Source organism: Desmodus rotundus, chromosome 4 (genome assembly GCF_022682495.2).
Source record: "Desmodus rotundus isolate HL8 chromosome 4, HLdesRot8A.1, whole genome shotgun sequence".
NCBI classification, from domain to species: Eukaryota; Metazoa; Chordata; class Mammalia; order Chiroptera; family Phyllostomidae; genus Desmodus; species Desmodus rotundus.
In genome coordinates, this window is record NC_071390.1 from 47828847 (window position 1) to 47847746 (window position 18900).

The 18900-nt window shown below is 36.3% G+C and overlaps 1 protein-coding gene across 2 annotated transcripts in view; it reads right to left on the reverse strand.

Annotated features, from left to right (window-relative positions):
- Positions 1-4703: 4703 nt before the first annotated feature.
- DNA2 (DNA replication helicase/nuclease 2) overlaps positions 4704-18900 on the reverse strand; it is a 47905-nt gene continuing 33708 nt past the window's right edge. The window contains exons 12-21 of one of the 2 annotated variants that reach the window (XM_024561399.3): positions 18762-18871; positions 18376-18485; positions 17520-17744; positions 12212-12405; positions 12033-12122; positions 11746-11950; positions 10178-10267; positions 9392-9574; positions 7292-7438; positions 4704-5991 (exon numbers count right to left, since the gene is read on the reverse strand). In XM_024561399.3, the coding sequence (XP_024417167.2) occupies positions 5923-5991; positions 7292-7438; positions 9392-9574; positions 10178-10267; positions 11746-11950; positions 12033-12122; positions 12212-12405; positions 17520-17744; positions 18376-18485; positions 18762-18871 (1423 nt within the window). In that variant the 3' untranslated portion in view covers positions 4704-5922. Of the gene's footprint in view, positions 5992-7198; positions 7439-9391; positions 9575-10177; positions 10268-11745; positions 11951-12032; positions 12123-12211; positions 12406-17519; positions 17745-18375; positions 18486-18761; positions 18872-18900 lie in introns of those variants that run through there. The other variant, XM_053922933.1, reaches the window with a different exon arrangement.

Sequence of the window (18900 nt, forward strand, 5' to 3'; positions counted from 1 at the left end):
CAAATTTCGATTTTTCCATATATTGATAGCCAACTATCGCATTATCCTTTCTCCATCGATCTTCCATGCCCCCTCTAGTATCAATAAGCATGTATGTTTGTAGGGTAAACAGAGTTAGTCTGGCTTCCTCACCCAGATGTCTGGGCAACTAAGGAAAGCAGTTCCCATAACCTTGAGAAAGGTCCTAATAAGCAGTGTTCCTATGGCCTTGAGAATGGATCTAACAAAATGTTCCCATAGCCTTGAGTGGGCCTGCACGCGTAGAATGAAGCTCTGTTGCATAATACCCTGGCACCCCGCTGGCTTTATCTGTATTTAGTATATGAGGCAGTTAGGGACTTCCCACTAGGGGCAGGAGACACGCAGAGACATGCAGTGACACGGGGGGACACGCAGCTTGCAGTATGTGTGGACCACCCACCCTTGAATAAAGGCAGGTCAGACATCTCAATGGCTCCGTGAATACTCTTCTGTCTGCCCAAATCCTGTGAACCTGTCCGGCCATGAACGGAGGCAACACAATGTTCCTAGGCCAGAATCAAAGTTGATTTTCAAAACCATGCTGGTTAGAATGAATAATCTCCATTTTGCCAATGAAACCAGTCTCAGAAAGGTTAAATGACTTACCCGAAGTCACAGAACTTTTAAGTGACAGAACCAGAATTTGAACTAGTACAAAAGTAGCCTCCATTTTCATAACCTGAAAATGTCTCTGAGGTTTGTACAGTGTTTCAAGGGGTCTAAAATTCGTGGCAAGTCTAACCCCTTTTACTATCTTACTGTTAAAGTTGAAATACAACTAACTTCATCATTTTTCTCTTCTCCAAATCATGGTTTAAAGAGGAATTCTAAGTGTATTTAGAAAAGTGAGTAAAATTAAGTATATATTTAATTATTCTATAGAGCAATAAGAACAAGGGAAAAGACTTTTATTTTCTAGATTGCTTCCCCACAGGGACTCTATAGGTAACATGTAAAAAGAAATTTAATTCAGCAAAAAACCCAGTTTATTTAAAGCGAAAAGCCATTTCTCCCTTTGAGGGCATATTCTTAAAGTAAACATTTTGCTGGATATTCTAGCCCCCTTGTGTTGAACAGAATTAGAATTTAGTGTGTTATGTTTACCCTTAATAGGGTTAAGTAGAATATTAATCTGTTTAGTCCTTCATCTACTAAAGCTAAGAATCTAGGTTTTTAAAAAAAGCTTTCAAATATTATGTAACAAAAATACTATTTTTAAAAGCTCATCGCACACTGAAGTATAGGGGTGGAACTAGATGTCTAGAATTTGCTTTACAACATCTCAGATTTTTTAAAAATCAAGGATGTTGAAAACAACTGCAGCAAAATCTACTGAATATGGGTGATGGGTGAATACAGTTCCTTGAACTACTCTATTTCGTGTATTTTTGAAAAGTTTTATAATTTTTAAAGCTCACCATAAAAGCTAAAAAAAAAAAGAAATCAATGTGAAAATCTTTTATGTGCCAAAGCAATACCCATAAAAGATGCAGACTTCATCCCCTGCATCCATCTTGATTCATACTTCCCAGGATTGAGCCTCAGTTACCTAAGGGTCATCGGTGACTTGAGTGGAATTGGATGGGCTTATCCTGAATGGAATTGGATGGGCCTATCCTAATAACTAGAAGCAGTCTTTTCAATCAGCAAAGCTCTCCACTGAATCCAGGTAGACCAGCTGTTGCGTCATGCCACAAACTTCCAGTCATACACCCAGCTAGCCTAAGATGTGATTTGCTTACAATGACAACTATAAGACTGCTGCAGCACCAAATGGGGACACATAGTGACTAGGAAAATTGCTGAATCCTAATCAAAACACCTGAATTCTAGCGGTGACCTGCCCAGGGCCATATGCTAATACAGAATATCTGTGCTAGGTACTCTGCAGGGTTTAATCCAACTGAGAGAATATCTATGAAAATTGCTGGCAAACGTTAAAGCAGGCTACATATTACTACTGCTGTTTTAAAAGGCGGTAAGTGTTAATAAAGCTACGTAAGGCACTATTATGTAGTCTAAGTATAAAGATGGCAATAATTCTTTTGTCAGGGAAAAAAATCAGACAAGGCGTTTTGGAGATGACAAGCTCTTTCAGACTGGGTAAGGTTGCATAAATGATAATGGAGGAAAAGACAAATCTAGACAGAGGATACAAATGGGAAGAGGAAAACACATGGATAGGGAACAGCAAAAATACAGGGTCCGGCACAAATAACGCCTTTTTTATCACAGACTCATTACAAACTCATATGCATGTAATTCTGTAATATAATATCACACTCAAGCACATTATGACATGTTAGGTGAAATGTTCAAATTAAAACTATAAATTATGACACCCATATTATTACCCTACCAACCACACTCAAACAGGCGTTACTTCTGCCAGACCCTGTAGTTTATTAAAGTTACAACAAATATATGAACAAAATGTTAGAGAATGACTTGTATTGGGTTGTCCAAAAAGTTTTAGTTTTTTCCATACGATGGCTCTAGTAGAGCTTAGCTGTCTTTAACTTCATTTGAAACAACTTTGTTCCACTGTATTGTGACAGCTGTCGTATCAGCATGCATTAAAAATAATGTATCAAAATTGGTTTTTGTGCAGCCATTTTAATATTGAAGATGGAAGAAAACGGGCAATATTTTGAGCTGTGCTTCACTATGCTTCATTATTTCAAGAAAGGTAAAAACGCAACTGAGACGCAAAAAAATTGTGCAATATATGGAGATGGTGCTGTGACTGATCGAAGGTGTTAAAAGTGGTTTGAGAAGTTTCTTGGCTTACTGACATTTTGGCAAGTAATTCTTTGCTGTGGGGCTGTCTCATGCATTGGAAGGCGTTTAGCAGCATCCCTGGCCTCGACCCACTAGAAACCAACAGTGGGAGATAGCCAACATACTCAAAATATCCAAATCAATAGTTATTGGTGAAAATGAAAAATGTGTCTTTTATTTTAGAAAAAACTAAATGGACTTTTTGGCCAACCCTCTATTACAAACCATGGGTTCCAATCTATCAATGGGATATGAAAGCAATTTTAATAGCTTATAATCAGCTGTTTTTTAATGGAATAGAGTGGGAAATATTAAGGTGTGTCACATATAAAAAGGGTAAATGTTTTGTTACAGTATTGTTTCAGATGCTCACATGTGCACATCTATGCCAAGTCATGGCATAAATGTATTTCTTATGGGTTGTGGTAATATATTGTTTTTTAAACACCACGCTATATCATCATACAACAAACTACCAGTAGCTGTAACTAAAGGATGAAATTACAAAAAAATTTAATTTTCTAAAATCTTCAGTGTTTGAAATTCTCACTACAATCAAGTACTGCTCTATAATTAGAAGGGAAAAAATATTTAAAGAAGGAAACATACACAGAGACTTTAAAGCTCAGGTAACTAACTGTGAGGTAGATGGTGGTGTTAACCAAAATAGGGATCACAAGAAGGCAGGCATTATATCTGCGATTTTCAATCTTTTTCATCTCCTGACACACCATAAACTAATTACTAAAATTCTGTGGCACACCAAAAAACATATTGTATTTTTTGCCGATCTGACAAAACAAGTAAGTACAATTTTAATTCATTCTCACTTGTTGCTGGCTGTTGTTGCATTGGCTGTTGTCATTTTTTATTTCACAGTCTAAGGGGAAAGAGGTCAGTGCCCTTGACTAAATCGTCAGGTATTGCATGTTTTAAAAACTCTTGGGCACACCAGAGTGCCTGCTGCAGCATACGGGTTGAAAATCGCTGCATTAGATGAAGATGGGAATTTACATTCTATGTGTACTGAGTCTGCAGTCCTCATAGGAGATTCTGAAAGCATACGCTAGAAAAGTTATAGGCAAAACTTAGAAGACATAGTGTGAGGTACAGATTTGGTAAACAGCCACACAGGTGATAGTTGAAGCCATCACTATCCAACGACAAGAGAAGCGGATCACACCAAACAGGGAGGTCTGGGGAAGACCTGCCTTTAGAGAGAGAGATGGAATCAGAGATGGCAAGAGGGAGATGTTAGCAGGAACTCTGAACTGATTCAGGAATGAGGCCACTGGAATGGCTACACTGTCATCAAATCTTGGCTTTGTACTACAGGCGAGATCTTCTTAGGGTAATAATGGTGCTTATAGTCTGGAACTGAACAAAAAGCGAGTGCCCGTAACATTAGTGTTTGGTAGCCATTGCTGTCTTAGTCCTCGGCGTGAATATACTTACACTGCACTATAGCTCTTCTGAGTGCCCAGTTTGGGTTTAACCTCCAGCTCATCCCAAGCCTCCAACTCAGCACCTTATACATAGACGATGAATCCTAACTCTTTCAAATAAGTAAGTGGCTAGAATCTTGTAAGCAAGAGATTCACAAATGACAGAAAATACAGAACTCCTTCTCAAATTCTTCTTCCATACGGCTTTACTTTACAGGCCATACAAACCTGTAAAGAAGTAACCACTGACTAAATCAAAAAAATTTCTTATTCATTTCACCCCCAGGAACTGAAATTATCTTAGAGTCCTTCCTGTTACACAATGTCAACACCCCTTGGTCTCATCTTTAGAGCATTATAAATATTTCAGGTGTCACTACTAGAAAAAAAATGCTGGAAAACCCTGAATTTATTATTCAGTATTAATAATTGACACAGAAAAATAGAACGGTAGAAAACAATTTATTTAATGAAAACTTCAAGTAATCATTTTTTAAAAAACATGTGAGGTAGAAGCAATTGAGAGAAATGAGAGCTGTCCATGGAGAAGATGATACGCTGAGGCTGAAATTGGTCACCATATACATAAGTACTTTGAGGTATTTCTGTTACACAAAACGTGTTTATACAAAGAGGAAAATTTGAGCAATGCCCCAAAACAAAGGGTATGTGAACATAAAGAGGTGAAAATAGGATATACATTTTTAATTTGTCATCAATTCAGCAACAAAATTTCTAAAGAAGAATTATTTTCTTTTATATCATAATCTAGAATACTCAATACTAAAAATAACAAGTGGGAGAGCAAGAAAGAAGTAGAAATTAGTTGGAAATAATCAACTTATAGTTTAAAGGCTAGGACATTTTTTCAAAAAATATTTTATTTATTTATTTTTAGAAAGGGGAAAGGAGAGAGAAAGAGGGAGAGGAACATCAGTGAGTGGCTGCCTCTTGCGTGCTCCCTGCTGGGGACCTGGACCACAGCCCAGGCATGTGCCCTGACTGGGAATCAAACCAGCAACCCTTTGGTTCTCAGGCCAGCACTCAATCCACTGAGCCATACCAGCCAGGGCAAAAAGGCTAGGTTTTTAAGTGAAAACATATTTGACACCAGAAAACAAAAAGGGAAAAATAGCAAGATGGATTTGGATCAGGAATCTCAAAAAAAAATTCATACCTATGTTCTCATCACCGTAAGATTTTCCTTAAATGATAAAAACAAATCAATTTTCTTTATCTACATTGCAAATAAAATATGACAAAGATCTACAAAGTCAAGTTAATCTTGAAATTTTAAACTTAAAAGTTTAAACCTCAGATTCTCCCAAAAATCCATCTCAAAAGCTGGTAAACATTTATCAGATTCTTTGCAGGTCACACAAAAACACATATTTGGTAGTATAAATTTAGACTTTTCAGTTTTGGGTATACCTGTACTGAAAAATACATAGTGTTAAATTTTGTATGGTGATAGAACTTTGTGTTTAACAAGATTATACAAACACACACAGAGAACCTGCAACTCTGAACAGAGTACATTTACAGCATTTCATACCCTTAGGATAAAAGTTATCTCCACAGACGAACCAGGTGCTGATTGAGAGCATGCCCAAATTACCAATAACAGGAAACTGTTAGAGAGCTCTGTGCTAGTGTGAAAAAGGAAAGCAGTGCTTCACCTTCTTTGAAAATCACCCAATACATAACAAAGACTTTCATGTTCTCCTGATGGCAGATCAATGATGTAAAATAAATTAAGGAAGACATATTTAACACACTATGGAATCACATAAAACATTTATGACATAATTATTTAATATTTCATAATCTGGTTTACAGGACTGCTAAAAATTACAAAGATTTTTATAGCATTCTATGGAAAATAATGCACTTATGCAATAAGGTTTATGTATGTTAGCCTAACACCTACATATAATTTTTTAAAAAGATGATCTATTTTAAAAATAAACTATAATATGACAATAAATAATTCTCCATTTTTTAAAAAAGATTCTATTTATCCCTAGAGAGAGGGTAAGGGAGGAAGAGGGAGAGAAACACCAATGTGTATCTGCCCCTCACGCGCCCCACACTGGGGACCTGGCTGCAACCCAGGCACGTGAGGAACCAAACTGGTGACCCTTTGGTTCACAGGCTGGCACTCAATCCACTGAGCCACACCAGCCAGGGCTAATTCTCTATTTTTTAATATAATGCTTTGTCCTATAATTTTATATAGATATAGATAGATAGTCCAGCACAAATAATGCCCCCTTTTAATTATACTTATTTATTACAACATCATAAGCAATGTAACTCTGTAACATAACAATATCACACTCAAGCACACCATGTGACATTGTAGGTGAAATGCTCAAATTAAAACTATAAATTATTGCACTCATATTGTTACCCTACCAACCACACTCAAGCAGGCGTTACTTCTGCCGGACCCTGTATATTTAAAGATGTTATTTATTTTTTAGAGAGAGGGAAGGGATGGAGAACGAGAGGGAGAGAAACATTGATACGGTGATCAGAAACATCAATGTTAGATTGATTGGTTACCTCTCACATGCCCCCGGCCAGGGAACTGGCCCACAACCCAGGCATGCGCCCTGACCAAGAATTGAATCAGCCATCTTTAGGTTTGCAGGCTGGTGCTCAACCCACTGAGCCACACCAGCCAAGGCTATACTATATTTTTAACAAAGGGTTATAAATAACAAAGGGTTATTGGGATGAGAGAAACCAGAGGAGAGAACCAGTTTTCCTAGATGTGTCCCTGTTCATTGGGCAACAGATCAAGTCCCTTTTCTCCCCTTTCTCACTTCACACACTATCCGCCATCACCTTCATTATTCTACTTTCGGCTTAAAATTACTTCCTGTGAATTGTTTTCTCTCTCCCCTTTGTAGAATGAGATCTTTGAAATATGCCCCTGGAAAACACAAGACACTGAATTTTTAATTTATGCAAGTACATAAATAAAATACACAAAATAGCACTATCAAATATGACCACAGAGAAAACAAAAAGGATATTAATTTTTCTGAGTTTAGATGGCAAAGTAGCTTCCGCAAAGGAGGATAGTGGTTTAGGGAGGACACACAGCCCAGGAGGATCAGTTTATGTTTGGCTCTGGTTAGAGCAACATTAAGTCGTCTCCAGTCTTTCAAGAGTTCACCAAGCTGAAAGATATATAATTTTCGGTTATTTTAGGTTTCTTATAAATTTGAGTTTATTCTGGCCAAGAACACAATTTGTCTTGAACTATTTTATTACTTTTAATGCTAACCAACAGACCACCAGGGAAGGTTATTTTATTACTTTTTAAAAAATATACTGCACATCAGTAAATGAGTGGATCAATAAACTGTGGTACATTTACACAATGGAATACTATGCAGCAAAAAGAAAGAAGAGCTCCGACACTTTGCAACAGCACAGATGGAACTGGAGAGCATTATGCTAAGTGAAATAAGCCAGGTGGTGAAAAACAAATACCATGTGATCTCACCTATAAGTGGAATGTAATCAACAAAACAAACAAGCAAGCAAAATATAACCAGAGACTGAAATAAAGAATAAACTGACAGTAACCAGAGGGAGGAGATGGATAATGGGGGAAAATAGGGTAAGGGTTGTCAGGGAATATATATAAAGGTCTCATGGACAAAGCCAAAGGGAGTAGGATTGAGGGTGGGATGGAGAGGAGTAGTGGGGGGAGAATGGAGACAACTGTACCTGAACATCAATTTTAAAAATTACACACAAAAATCTTGACTTTTGGAAAAGTTTGCCCACAGTGTCAACTTCATGTATTTTATCTTTGGTGTCATATCCTAGCCATAATCTAAAATTATCAGATATATAATAAAAATAAAAAGTAGAGCTACCTTCCACTCATTGTAGCATTGTTTGTTACAGTAATAAAAATAGAAGACTCGGGAGTGGTTAAATTACCCTGTACCATGACACACATGTACAGGGTCCCACAGATGTAACACCTGCTGGAGTGTGGCTGGAGGGTACTAATGTGGGTGTAATATTTTATAGTCTTAATTTGAACATTTCACCTAAAATGTCATATGGTATGCTTGAGTGTGATTTTGTTATGTTACAGAATTACACGCTTATGATTTTGTAATAAAAGATTCTGTCACAAAAAAGGGGCATTACTTGTGCTGGACCCTGTATAATGGAAAACTATGCAACAATAAGAACAGAATGAAAGCTCTTTCTATATACTGACATCAAAAACATCTCCAAGCTATTTTACTAAGTGGCAAAGCAAAAGTTCAGAATAATATATTTTTACCTTTTGTGTAAAAAGGAGGGAACTATGAACACTGATTCTCATCTGCTTGTATATGACTAGGAAATTCCAGAAGGTTATTCAAAAAACTAAAAATTACCTGTAATTGCCTGTGAGTATAAGAACTAAGAAGAAAAGGAATACAGTAGAAGGGAGACTTTTTACTATGTACATTTTTATAACCATATGGAAGTATCACATAATCAAGAAAAAAAAATCGAGGTAAAAATGAAAACAAAACAAAAACTAGAATTATCTATAAATCGAAAAGTATATCTGAGAAAGCCTTTGTGTTTAAAATGCCCCAAATGCAACAGCCAAGAGGTAGAAGCTACCCAAATGTGTGTTGATGGATAAATGAATAACAAAATGTGGTATATATGTGCAAAGGAATATCACTCAGCCTTTAAAAGGAAGGAAATCCTGCCACATGCTACGACATGGATGAACCTTGAGGGCATCATTCTAAGGGAAGTAAGCCACTTACAAAAGGACAAACATTCTAAGGTTCCACTTGTATAAGGTCCCTAGAGTAGCCAACTTCATAGAGACACATACATAGAGTAGAATGGTGGTGGCCAGGCTGGAATGGGAAGGAAGGAGGGAGTTGTTATTCATCGGTACAGAGCTTCAATTTTTTGCAAAATGAAAAAGTTCCGGAGATCTGTTGCATGACAGCGCGAATATACTTAACACTACTGAACTATACACTTAAAAATAGTTACGGTGGTAAATTTTACATTCTATGTTTTTACCACAATTTCTTAAAAAAAGAAAGGAAAAAAGTATGTCCCAGACAAATCAGCAGAAAATACATTTAACTTACCGTTCCATCTTTATTACTTCTAACAAAAGACACTAGAATGATACTTTTGTCTCTTCCTTGGTATTTGTCTACTGTATTAACTTCAACCATCCCAACAGAAGAATGTGCCAATAAATCATTGATGATCTTTAACTGCTGCCTGTATGGTGCAATGATACCAATATCAGAGGGATTACAGCCAGCCTAAACAGAAAGGACACAATGTAGAATTTTTAAAATCTTGAGTTTTGTTACTTAAGCTTTACTAAATTCATTAAATTACATGTTTACTACATAATGTGCCCAACTGATGTTTCTAATAGACATTCCTATCACAAGGAATAAATATAATTATTGAATTTGTTCTAAATCAAAATGCACATTTCCTGAGCTGAAATAATTTCCTCAAACATTGCTCCCTTGATTTTTAGAAGTTCGTGGCCGTATAATGGTTTGCATGCCACTAGATCGTTGCTGCCATACAAGAAAAAGTATAAAGATAAAGATATACATCCACTTTCTACTATCCCTTACACCGACGTTTCTGATCCCCAATCACACCGACTCCAGCACTATACTGACACAATCAGAATTATCTCATGTTACAAAGGTTATCCTAAAAGGAAACCCAAAATGCCACTATAAAAAAATTACATGTCTGAGATAAATTTCCTCAAAATGAAACAATCAAGCTTCAGTCCTCTTAATAAACAAGGGTCAATGCTACTACAACTTAACTGCCTTGTATTCTAACATTCTATTACTTTACAAATATTAATTTGCCCTCAAAATAAAATTCTAAATTACCTTAATAAAAATTGAAGCCAGGAAAATGATGAGTTTGGCTTCTGTTATATTGCTCACTCCATTCTTTTCAACTTGTTCTGGTGCTGGAACCTATGTAGAAAAATAAGCATCCTGCTTATAAAACAACGTCTAAAGTTAAGAGCACACAGGTAGCTCTAAGAGACTGTACAGCCAGTTGTGGAGACCGCTGAAAAATTTCTTCATCTTGTAAGTGGAAATGAATGAGATTATTCACTTTCAGAAAGCCATCCAGAGGCAACCATCTTAAACATGCCACAGTTTAGACTAAAATTTCTATGAAAGCCGACCACACACTGGGCTTCACACGCTTTACTTTGTAATCCCCCATTTTAAGGACTCAAAGGCCAGAAAAGATAAGAAACTGGCAAGGTCTCACAATAAATCATGGCACTGGGAATGAAAACTTAGATCTGGCTCCAATATCTGGGCTCTTTCCATTTTCTTGTTGCCTTTTACACAAATAATGGAGCAGATAAAGTTCCTCGGGTTCTAGAACACACGGTAAAACTCCCCAAGGACTATTTTGCTCCTACATATCCCTAACTAACCTTGATTATTTTTAATACAACGTATTTGGAATCCTGATGCTAAGAAATAGAAAACCTGAGTAGCAAAAATAAAGAACCTGAGCAATCATCAGTGAGGTAAATAATTGTACTATAAATTATAACTCATAAATTAGAATTGTGGTTTATAAAAGCAGTCATCTGTGAAATCAGCTTATTTGAATGAATTTCCCAGAATCTGCCTGCCCCTAGGTGTTAATTCTTGAACCTGAAATGCTTAGGGCAATATCCAAGAGAATGAAAATTCCAACAGTGTATGTACCATTAGGCTCCGTTTTTAACAATCAGCTAACCTCACCTATCTTAATAACAAATGATATATTTCAGAGTAATATGCATACATGTAATTGGCCACTATATTTTTATTTGAACTTATGTAAAGATGTCTAATCAATGCTGAGAAGCACTATGTAAAACAAACTATAGGAGTATACGGCCAAACTTTGTTCTTAGTTCCTAGAAAAAGTCATTTAAAGCCCCTGTGGAGATTTTTGTTTAATGCCAAGTTTGTAAAGAGGTTTTTATGTGCATAAGTGGGGTCAGGAGGTATATGGGAAACCTCCTTACTTTCAGCTCAATTGTGCTGCGAACCTAAAATTACTCTAGAAAATACAGTCTATTTTTTAAAAAAGTCTTTAAAAGGACAAAAATTTGTCATGTCTTCTGTCCATTGGTAAACCCAGCCCCTGGACAGTATCAATGCCAGTTTCTTTTCTAGGAAATGTAATTAAACTCTTGAGTTCACTTTCTAGCTTTCCTACTTAAAAGTCAATTTCGATATCTGTCAAATCTCAAAAAACCTTCCTCCCAATGATAGTGGATCTACAAAAAACGCTTTGTGTGTGTTGCAAAGTGTACCAGAAGTACATTACCTTTTAACTGCTATGCTCTAATGAGGCATTTGCTATTGAAAACTGAGGAATTTAAATAATAGGAAAAAAGGAGAAAAACTTTTTTAAAAGTTTTTTTTTTTTTTTTTACCTCGTCTGTATTAAGAAAACAAACAGGATTGTTTGGTTCAAATGCTCCAATCAGCCAAGGACTTTCTGAATAATCCGCATAAAATTCCAGTTCCAGCTTTACATCTTTAAAATTAGGTAGGTTTATCACTGCATTGGCCACTTTGTCTGATCCACATTCCAGCTTTCCTTCATATGTCAGTTTATTACTTAAGGACATGATTTGACTAAGAGAATTACAAAAATAATTTTAGTTTTGGTGGATAAAAACAAACATGAAAGTCCCAAGCAGCTGCCAGTTACAAATACCTGTTCATTCGGTACTGCACAGTTAATTGTACAACAGCATTTTTATTCTGCTCCAGCCTCTTGAATAAGCTTTCACTCATGCCAAGAGCTCTGTCAACATAAATTGAGGCCCGTCAGTGTACTGTAACTGTCCCTTAAAAAGAATCTAATTTAAAATTAAAACTTCAATGTCTGCTTACCTTGCTTCACGGTTTAGCACCAGGGGAGGAAGCTGCTGATGATCCCCCACCAACACAAATCTCCGAGAAAAAAAAAGCGGCCCTAGACAAACTGGTTGGCTAATTTGAGAAGCTTCATCCACAATACAAAAATCAAAAACTTTACGGGAAAATATTGGATGGTTTATTCCCATACATGTTGTTGCAACTATAAGCTAAAAAACAAAGAAAATAGACCAGTTATTTAATATGTCCAAAAAATGTAACTTCTTTTTCCTATTTTTGAAACTAAAAAATATAAAAAAGACTTGCATCTCCAATAGGAAGAATCCCCCAATATTATTTAATTGTGATATAACATGCAAAAAAAATTAATTTTTACTACAAATTGAAAAAAAATGAAGTAAATTTTCCAAACGCCATAATAATTATCAAATTTGCAGACCAAACCCAGCTCCAACAAAAGCCAAAGGAACAGATAAGGGGAAGCCTAGTAGACAGAAAACTTGTATACAATAACCACTCTACTCTAGCCGAACACCACAGAAAAAAATGTGCCCTCACCCCCCACCAATGCGAGTAGAGCCTTAATTAGGAAGCTAGACCCCAACTGTCCCGGGATGTTATAGCAGGGCTCCACAATACTCTGTTGGGGCGGTTCCAGAGAAAGCCAAGCAGGAAGCCAGGACTTCCATTCCTGCTGGCTGGTTGTATGCCCCCACCTGCAATGTCAGCAGAGACTGTGTGGAGAGCCTGGACTTCCGCCCCACCCAGCAGTAATGAGGAGCCCCCACCTTGCGTGTCAGTCAATAAGGCCGAGTGGGAAACCTGGACTTCAACTCCCACCTGGCAGTAACGAGGTGGCATATCCTCTTGTCCTACCAGAGTAGTATCAGAGGAAGCCAGCTAACAACAGAAGTTGTTGTTTTTTTTAAGATTTTATTTATTCCTTTTTAGAGCGAGGGGAAGAGAAGGAAAAAGAGAGGGAGAGAAATATCAACGTGTGGTTGCCTCTCACGCGTCCTGTTGTGAGGACCTGGCCCGCAACCCAGGCATGTGCCCTGACTGGGAATGGAACTGGCGACCCTTTGGTTTGCAGCAGAAGCTCAATCCACTGAGCTATACCAGCCAGGGCTAAAAACAGAGGTTTTAAATAACATAATACAAAATTGCTCAGGTTTCATCCAAAAAAATCACTCATTATGCACAGAATCAAGAAAATCTCAAACTAAATGAAGAAAAACAATCAATAGATGCCAACGCCAAGATGACGTTAGGATCATATGACAAAGATTTTAAAGCAGCCCCGGAAAATGTTTAAATGAGCAATTATGAACACACTTGAATCAAATGAAAGCATTACAAGTTTAAACAAAATAAAAGTCTCAGCAAAGAAATGAAAGATAAAAGAACCAAATTTTAGAACTGAAAATACTTGTACAATAACCAAAATTTTAAAAGACCACAGAATAGGCTCAACATTGAGGGACAGAGGAAAGAACCAGTGAACACAGACATAGAAAAATAGAAATTATTGCAGGGGCTCAGTGAAAAAGATGAAGGAATTAGGATACAAATTGGCAGTCACAACATAGTCATGGGGATTATAGGATTATAGTCAATAATATTGTAATAACGGTGTATAGTATCAGGTGGGTACTAGGGTTATGTAGGTATCACTTTGTCAGTTATATAAATTTCTAACCACTATACTGTACACCTGAAACCAATATAATATTGAATGTCAACTGTAATTAAAATTTTTAAAATTTAAATAATTATAGAAATTATGTAATCATTGACCTGTGGAACATAACAAAAGATCTAACATTCATGTCCTCACAGTCCTAGAAAAGGGGCTGAAAAAAGTACTACAAGAGCCCTGGATGGTGTGGCTCAGTGGATTGCGTGCCAGCCTTCGAACCAAAGAGTCGCTGGTTTGATTCCCAGTCAGGGCACATGCCTGGGTTGCAGGCAAGGTCCCCAGTAGGGGGCGCATGAGAGGCAACCACACATTGATGTTTCTCTCCCTCTTTCTCTTTCCCTTCCCATCTCTCTAAAAATAAATAAATAAAATATTTTTAAAAAAGTACTAGAAGAAATCACGGTTAAAAATGTTTCAAATATGACAAGAGAGCTGCAGATTCAGAAAAAAATCCAGGACAATACACAACATAATTAAAATTCTAAAAACCAAAGGAAAGAAAAAATCTGGAAAGCAGCCTGAGAAAACCACACCTTGCTATAGGGGAAAACATTCTAATTCAAATGTCACCATATTTCTCATCAGAAACCATGGAAGCCAGAAGGAAGTGTCGGAAGATTTTTCCAGGACTAAAAGAATTATTTAACCAGAATCCTATAACTAGCAAAACTACCATTCAGGAATGAAGGGGAAATTGAGACATTCTCACGTTGAAGGAAAACTAAGAGAATTTTTTGCCAGCTGACCTACCACCCTAAAAGAATGGATAAAGAAAGTTCTCCAAAGAGAAGGGAAATGATAAAACATGGAAACTTAGAACATGAGGAGGGAAGAAAAACACAGTAAGCAAAAAATATGAATAAATACAATATGGTTTCCATCTCCTCCAAATTATCTTTTATGGTTAAAGCAAAAATTATAGCATGGTCTTATGTAGTTCTAAATATAGAAGAAATATTTAAGACAAATTATATTATTAACAGGGGAAGGTAAAGGGCAAAAAAGTGAAAGTAAGGTTTCTAACTTGTACTAGTAAAATGACAACAGCAATAGACTACAAGTTATGTATATATAATGTAATAACTACAGCAACCACTAAAAACAACTATTCAAAGTAATACATGCAAAAACACTATATGTAGATCAAAATGCAATTCTAAAAAAATGCACAAGTAATCTAAAAGAAAGGAAAAAGAAATCAAGCAACAAAAAACAAAAAAAATAAAGTGGCTGACATAAGACCTCATGTATCAATACTTTTCATAAATGTCAATGGTTTATATACCACATACATTTGAAAAAACAGATTAAAAGATACCAAACAAAGCCCTGGCTAATGTGGCTCAGTGGATTGAGCACTGGCTTGCAAACCAAAGAGTTGCCGGTTCGATTCCCAGTCAGGACACATGCCTGGGTTTCAGGTCAGGTCCCTGGTTGGGGGAGGGGGCATGTGAGAGGCAATCACACATTCATGTTCCTCTCCCTCTCTCCTTCCCTTCCCCTTTCTCTAAAAATAAATAAAATCTCATATTGAAAAAAAAAAGATACCAAGTAAAAGGTAGAGTTTGGCAGAGTAGATAAAAAAACATGTCCCAGCTAAACGCTACAAGGAAATCACTTCAAATTTAATGAAAATCATGTTGAGAGTGAAAAAATGGAATATCATATTGATTTTCATTTGTTGAATGATCCCATTTGTTCATGGTATATAGACTTTTTAATATGCTGCTGAATTCAGTTTATGAGTCTAGTGTTGAGAATTCCTGTATCACTCAAATATGCCCAACAATTTTTTTTAACACAGGTGCAAAAGTAATTCAATGGCGGAATGAAAGGATTTTTTCAAGAAGTGCAACTGGACATCAACAAGCAAACAAATGAACCTTGACCTAAATCTCACACCTTATACAAAAATGAACTCAAATGGTAATAGACTTAAACATAAAAGATAAAAGTGTAAAACTTTTTGAAAAAAATTAAAACATAGGGAAAACTTTCAGTATCTGGAGCTAGACGGAGTTCTTAGACTTGACACCAAAAGCAGAATGCATGGAAAATTATATACTGGAGTTGATCAAAATTAAAACCTTTTCTGCTGCAAAAGGCCCAGTGAAGAGGATGAAAAAGAAGCTACACAGTGGGGGAAAATATTCACAAATTACATATCCAGTAAGGACTCACATCTAAAATATATAAAGAAGTCTCGCCTGGCTGGTGTGGCTCAGTGGATTGGGTGCTGGCCTGCGAACCAAAGGGTCGCCAGTTGGATTCCCAGTCAAGGCACATGCCTGTGTTGCGGGCTAGGTCCCCAGTAGGGGGCGTGTGAGAGGCAACCATACATTGATGTTTCTCTCCCTCTCTCCTTTCCTTCCCCTCTCTCAAAATAAATAAATAAAATCTTAAAAAAAAAAAAAAAAGGAAGTCTCACAACTCAGCATTAAAAAAATAAGCAATCCAAATGGGCAACAGATATGAAGAGACATTTTACTAGAGAGGATATACAGATGGCTAACAAGCACACAAAAACATCACTAACCATTAGGTAGCTATTTTCAACAGGTGTGCTGCAAGAATTTTCAAAACAGGCAATACCTGATTATCTTAGTCAGGGGCAATGACATCTTTTCCCATAGATTGTCAAATAAAAATATGACAAAAGCCAACACAACAATAGCCATCCAGTGTGGATGAATCAAAATTATACCTAATTTTTTGTCAGATCAGCAAAAAATATAATTTTTTTGGTGTGCCACAGAATTTCAGTAATCAGTTTATGTGTGCCAATAACATGAAAAAAGTTGAAAAATCGCTGCCTTAGAGAAAAACACAATGAGATATCACTATACACCAATCAGAATGTCCAAAATGAAAAACAGTAACATCAGTAACATGCTGATAAGGATCACTCATATATTGCTGGTAGAAGTGTAAAATGTTAAAGCTGCTTTGAAACACAGTTTGGTGAATCTCTAAAAATCAAAACATGAAACAACCAAATGACCCAGAAATTGTACCCCTGAGCATTTGTGCCAGAGAGATGAAGGCTTACATTCACATAAAATCCTGTACACGAATGTCTATAGTAGCTTTACTCCTAATAGCCAAAAACGGGAAACAATTCAGATGTCTTTCAGTGGGTGACTGGTTAAACACATGTGGTACATCCATGCAATGGATCAATATTCACCAGTAAGAAAGGAGCAAACTTTGACACATGCAATGATCTGAATCTCCAGAGCACCGGGTAAGTGAAAACCACCTATCCCAAAAGGTTGTGTACTGTATCATTCCATTTATATAACATTCTTGATATGAGCAAATTATAGAAATGGAGAACAGATCAGTGGTTATCAGAGTTAACCACTGGGTTGTCGGAAGTGTTGTGAGTAGAGAGAGACAGAGTTTTCCTTTACTAGGATATTTTAAACCAAAAATCTCATTTCAGTTCAGAAGCAAACAGCAAACTATAAATTAGTAAATTGGTCCTGTGGTTTACACAATAAATCATGTGCAAATTTGGTCAATGTGACTGAATTTTCCAGAGTGCTGTTTCCCCCCTCATTCTGGCTACAGAAATTAGTATCAGCATTATTAATCAGCATTATTATACCATACTGTACTTACTTGACTATTGTAGAGTTCTTCTAGAAGAGCTAAAGATTTAATAGACTTTGATCTACAAATTTCCTCCTCTGTAAATTTCTGAATATCTGGATGTACCTTCTGAGGTTGACCCAACCGCAAAAATCCTATTTTAAACTTGGCTAACTTCAAAAGAATATTGTCAACAGCAGAGTGCGTATAACTGGTTAATAAAACACTAAAACCACAGGCATAGAGAATTCTTACCTAAAAATGAGTAAGAGAAAGGAAAACAGCATTACTTTCAATTCCAGATCATTTTAACATGCTCATATTTTTCTAGTAAAATCAGAAAACTCAATAGGAAGCCTATCTAAGAATTGAACCAAGGAATTTTTTTAAAATTATAAGGCCAAAATGTTTTATGAAGGTAACATAGCATTATTATGTTATTAATGATGTCAATTAAATTGAATGCATATAAAATTTGAATAGTACCTGGCACACAGTACCAATCAATACATATTTGCTACTATCATCATGATTAATCAGTAAATTACTACTAAGAAATTTACCAATATGAAAAAAACATCCAAGAAAATCTATTCAAACCACCTCTATATAATTTATCTTTTTTTAAAGGGAAGGGAAACATAGCAATGATACCCACACCACCAAAACAGAGACATTAGACAATCCTAAAAGCAAGAAACCTACGACGGGATTACAACCATTAGTGATTTAGCTTTTCTGTTTCTCATGTCATCCTAAAAAGTTAATTTGAAATAAAGGCATTTTGAGTTAAAATTCAGCCCTTTTGGTAGCAAACACCACAATCTCTGAACAAAGGAGAAGCTGACTTCCATATTTAGTATCCAAGCAGAAGCACGAGTCTTACGAGAGTACATATTGTAGTTGTCTTCCCCGTGCCCGGCATGCCCACGATGAGTGTGTAGTCTCTTGAAAGAAGTACCTTTTTCATTGCTTGCCTCTGAGGCTTATTCAAACCTACATTTAAATTTAAAAATAACAGGAAAAAGTGTGTTGAATTTCAACGAGCAAATTAATTATTTTATAAGAAAAGCAGCTGCCATTCAAATTTCTTCACCACATCTTTGCAAAGTAAGAAAATATGGTGATATTAAAAAAATACAGAAACTACTTGCAGAGAGACTGTCTAAACACCGTAACTGCATATAAATTATTAAAACATGAAACTATACTTAGATTTACCTATAAACAGAACCAAAAAAATTAACGGAAGCAGACAGGCTGGTAGCATACCTTTTAGAATAGAGGCAACTGTATCCTTTGCATCGTGTGGAAGAACAGAACTGAGGTAGGATATAAACCGAGGTTCACGCAAGTCAATGATTAACTCTCGAAGTTTTTGGCTGCAAAGAAAAAAAATACTTTTAGTAAT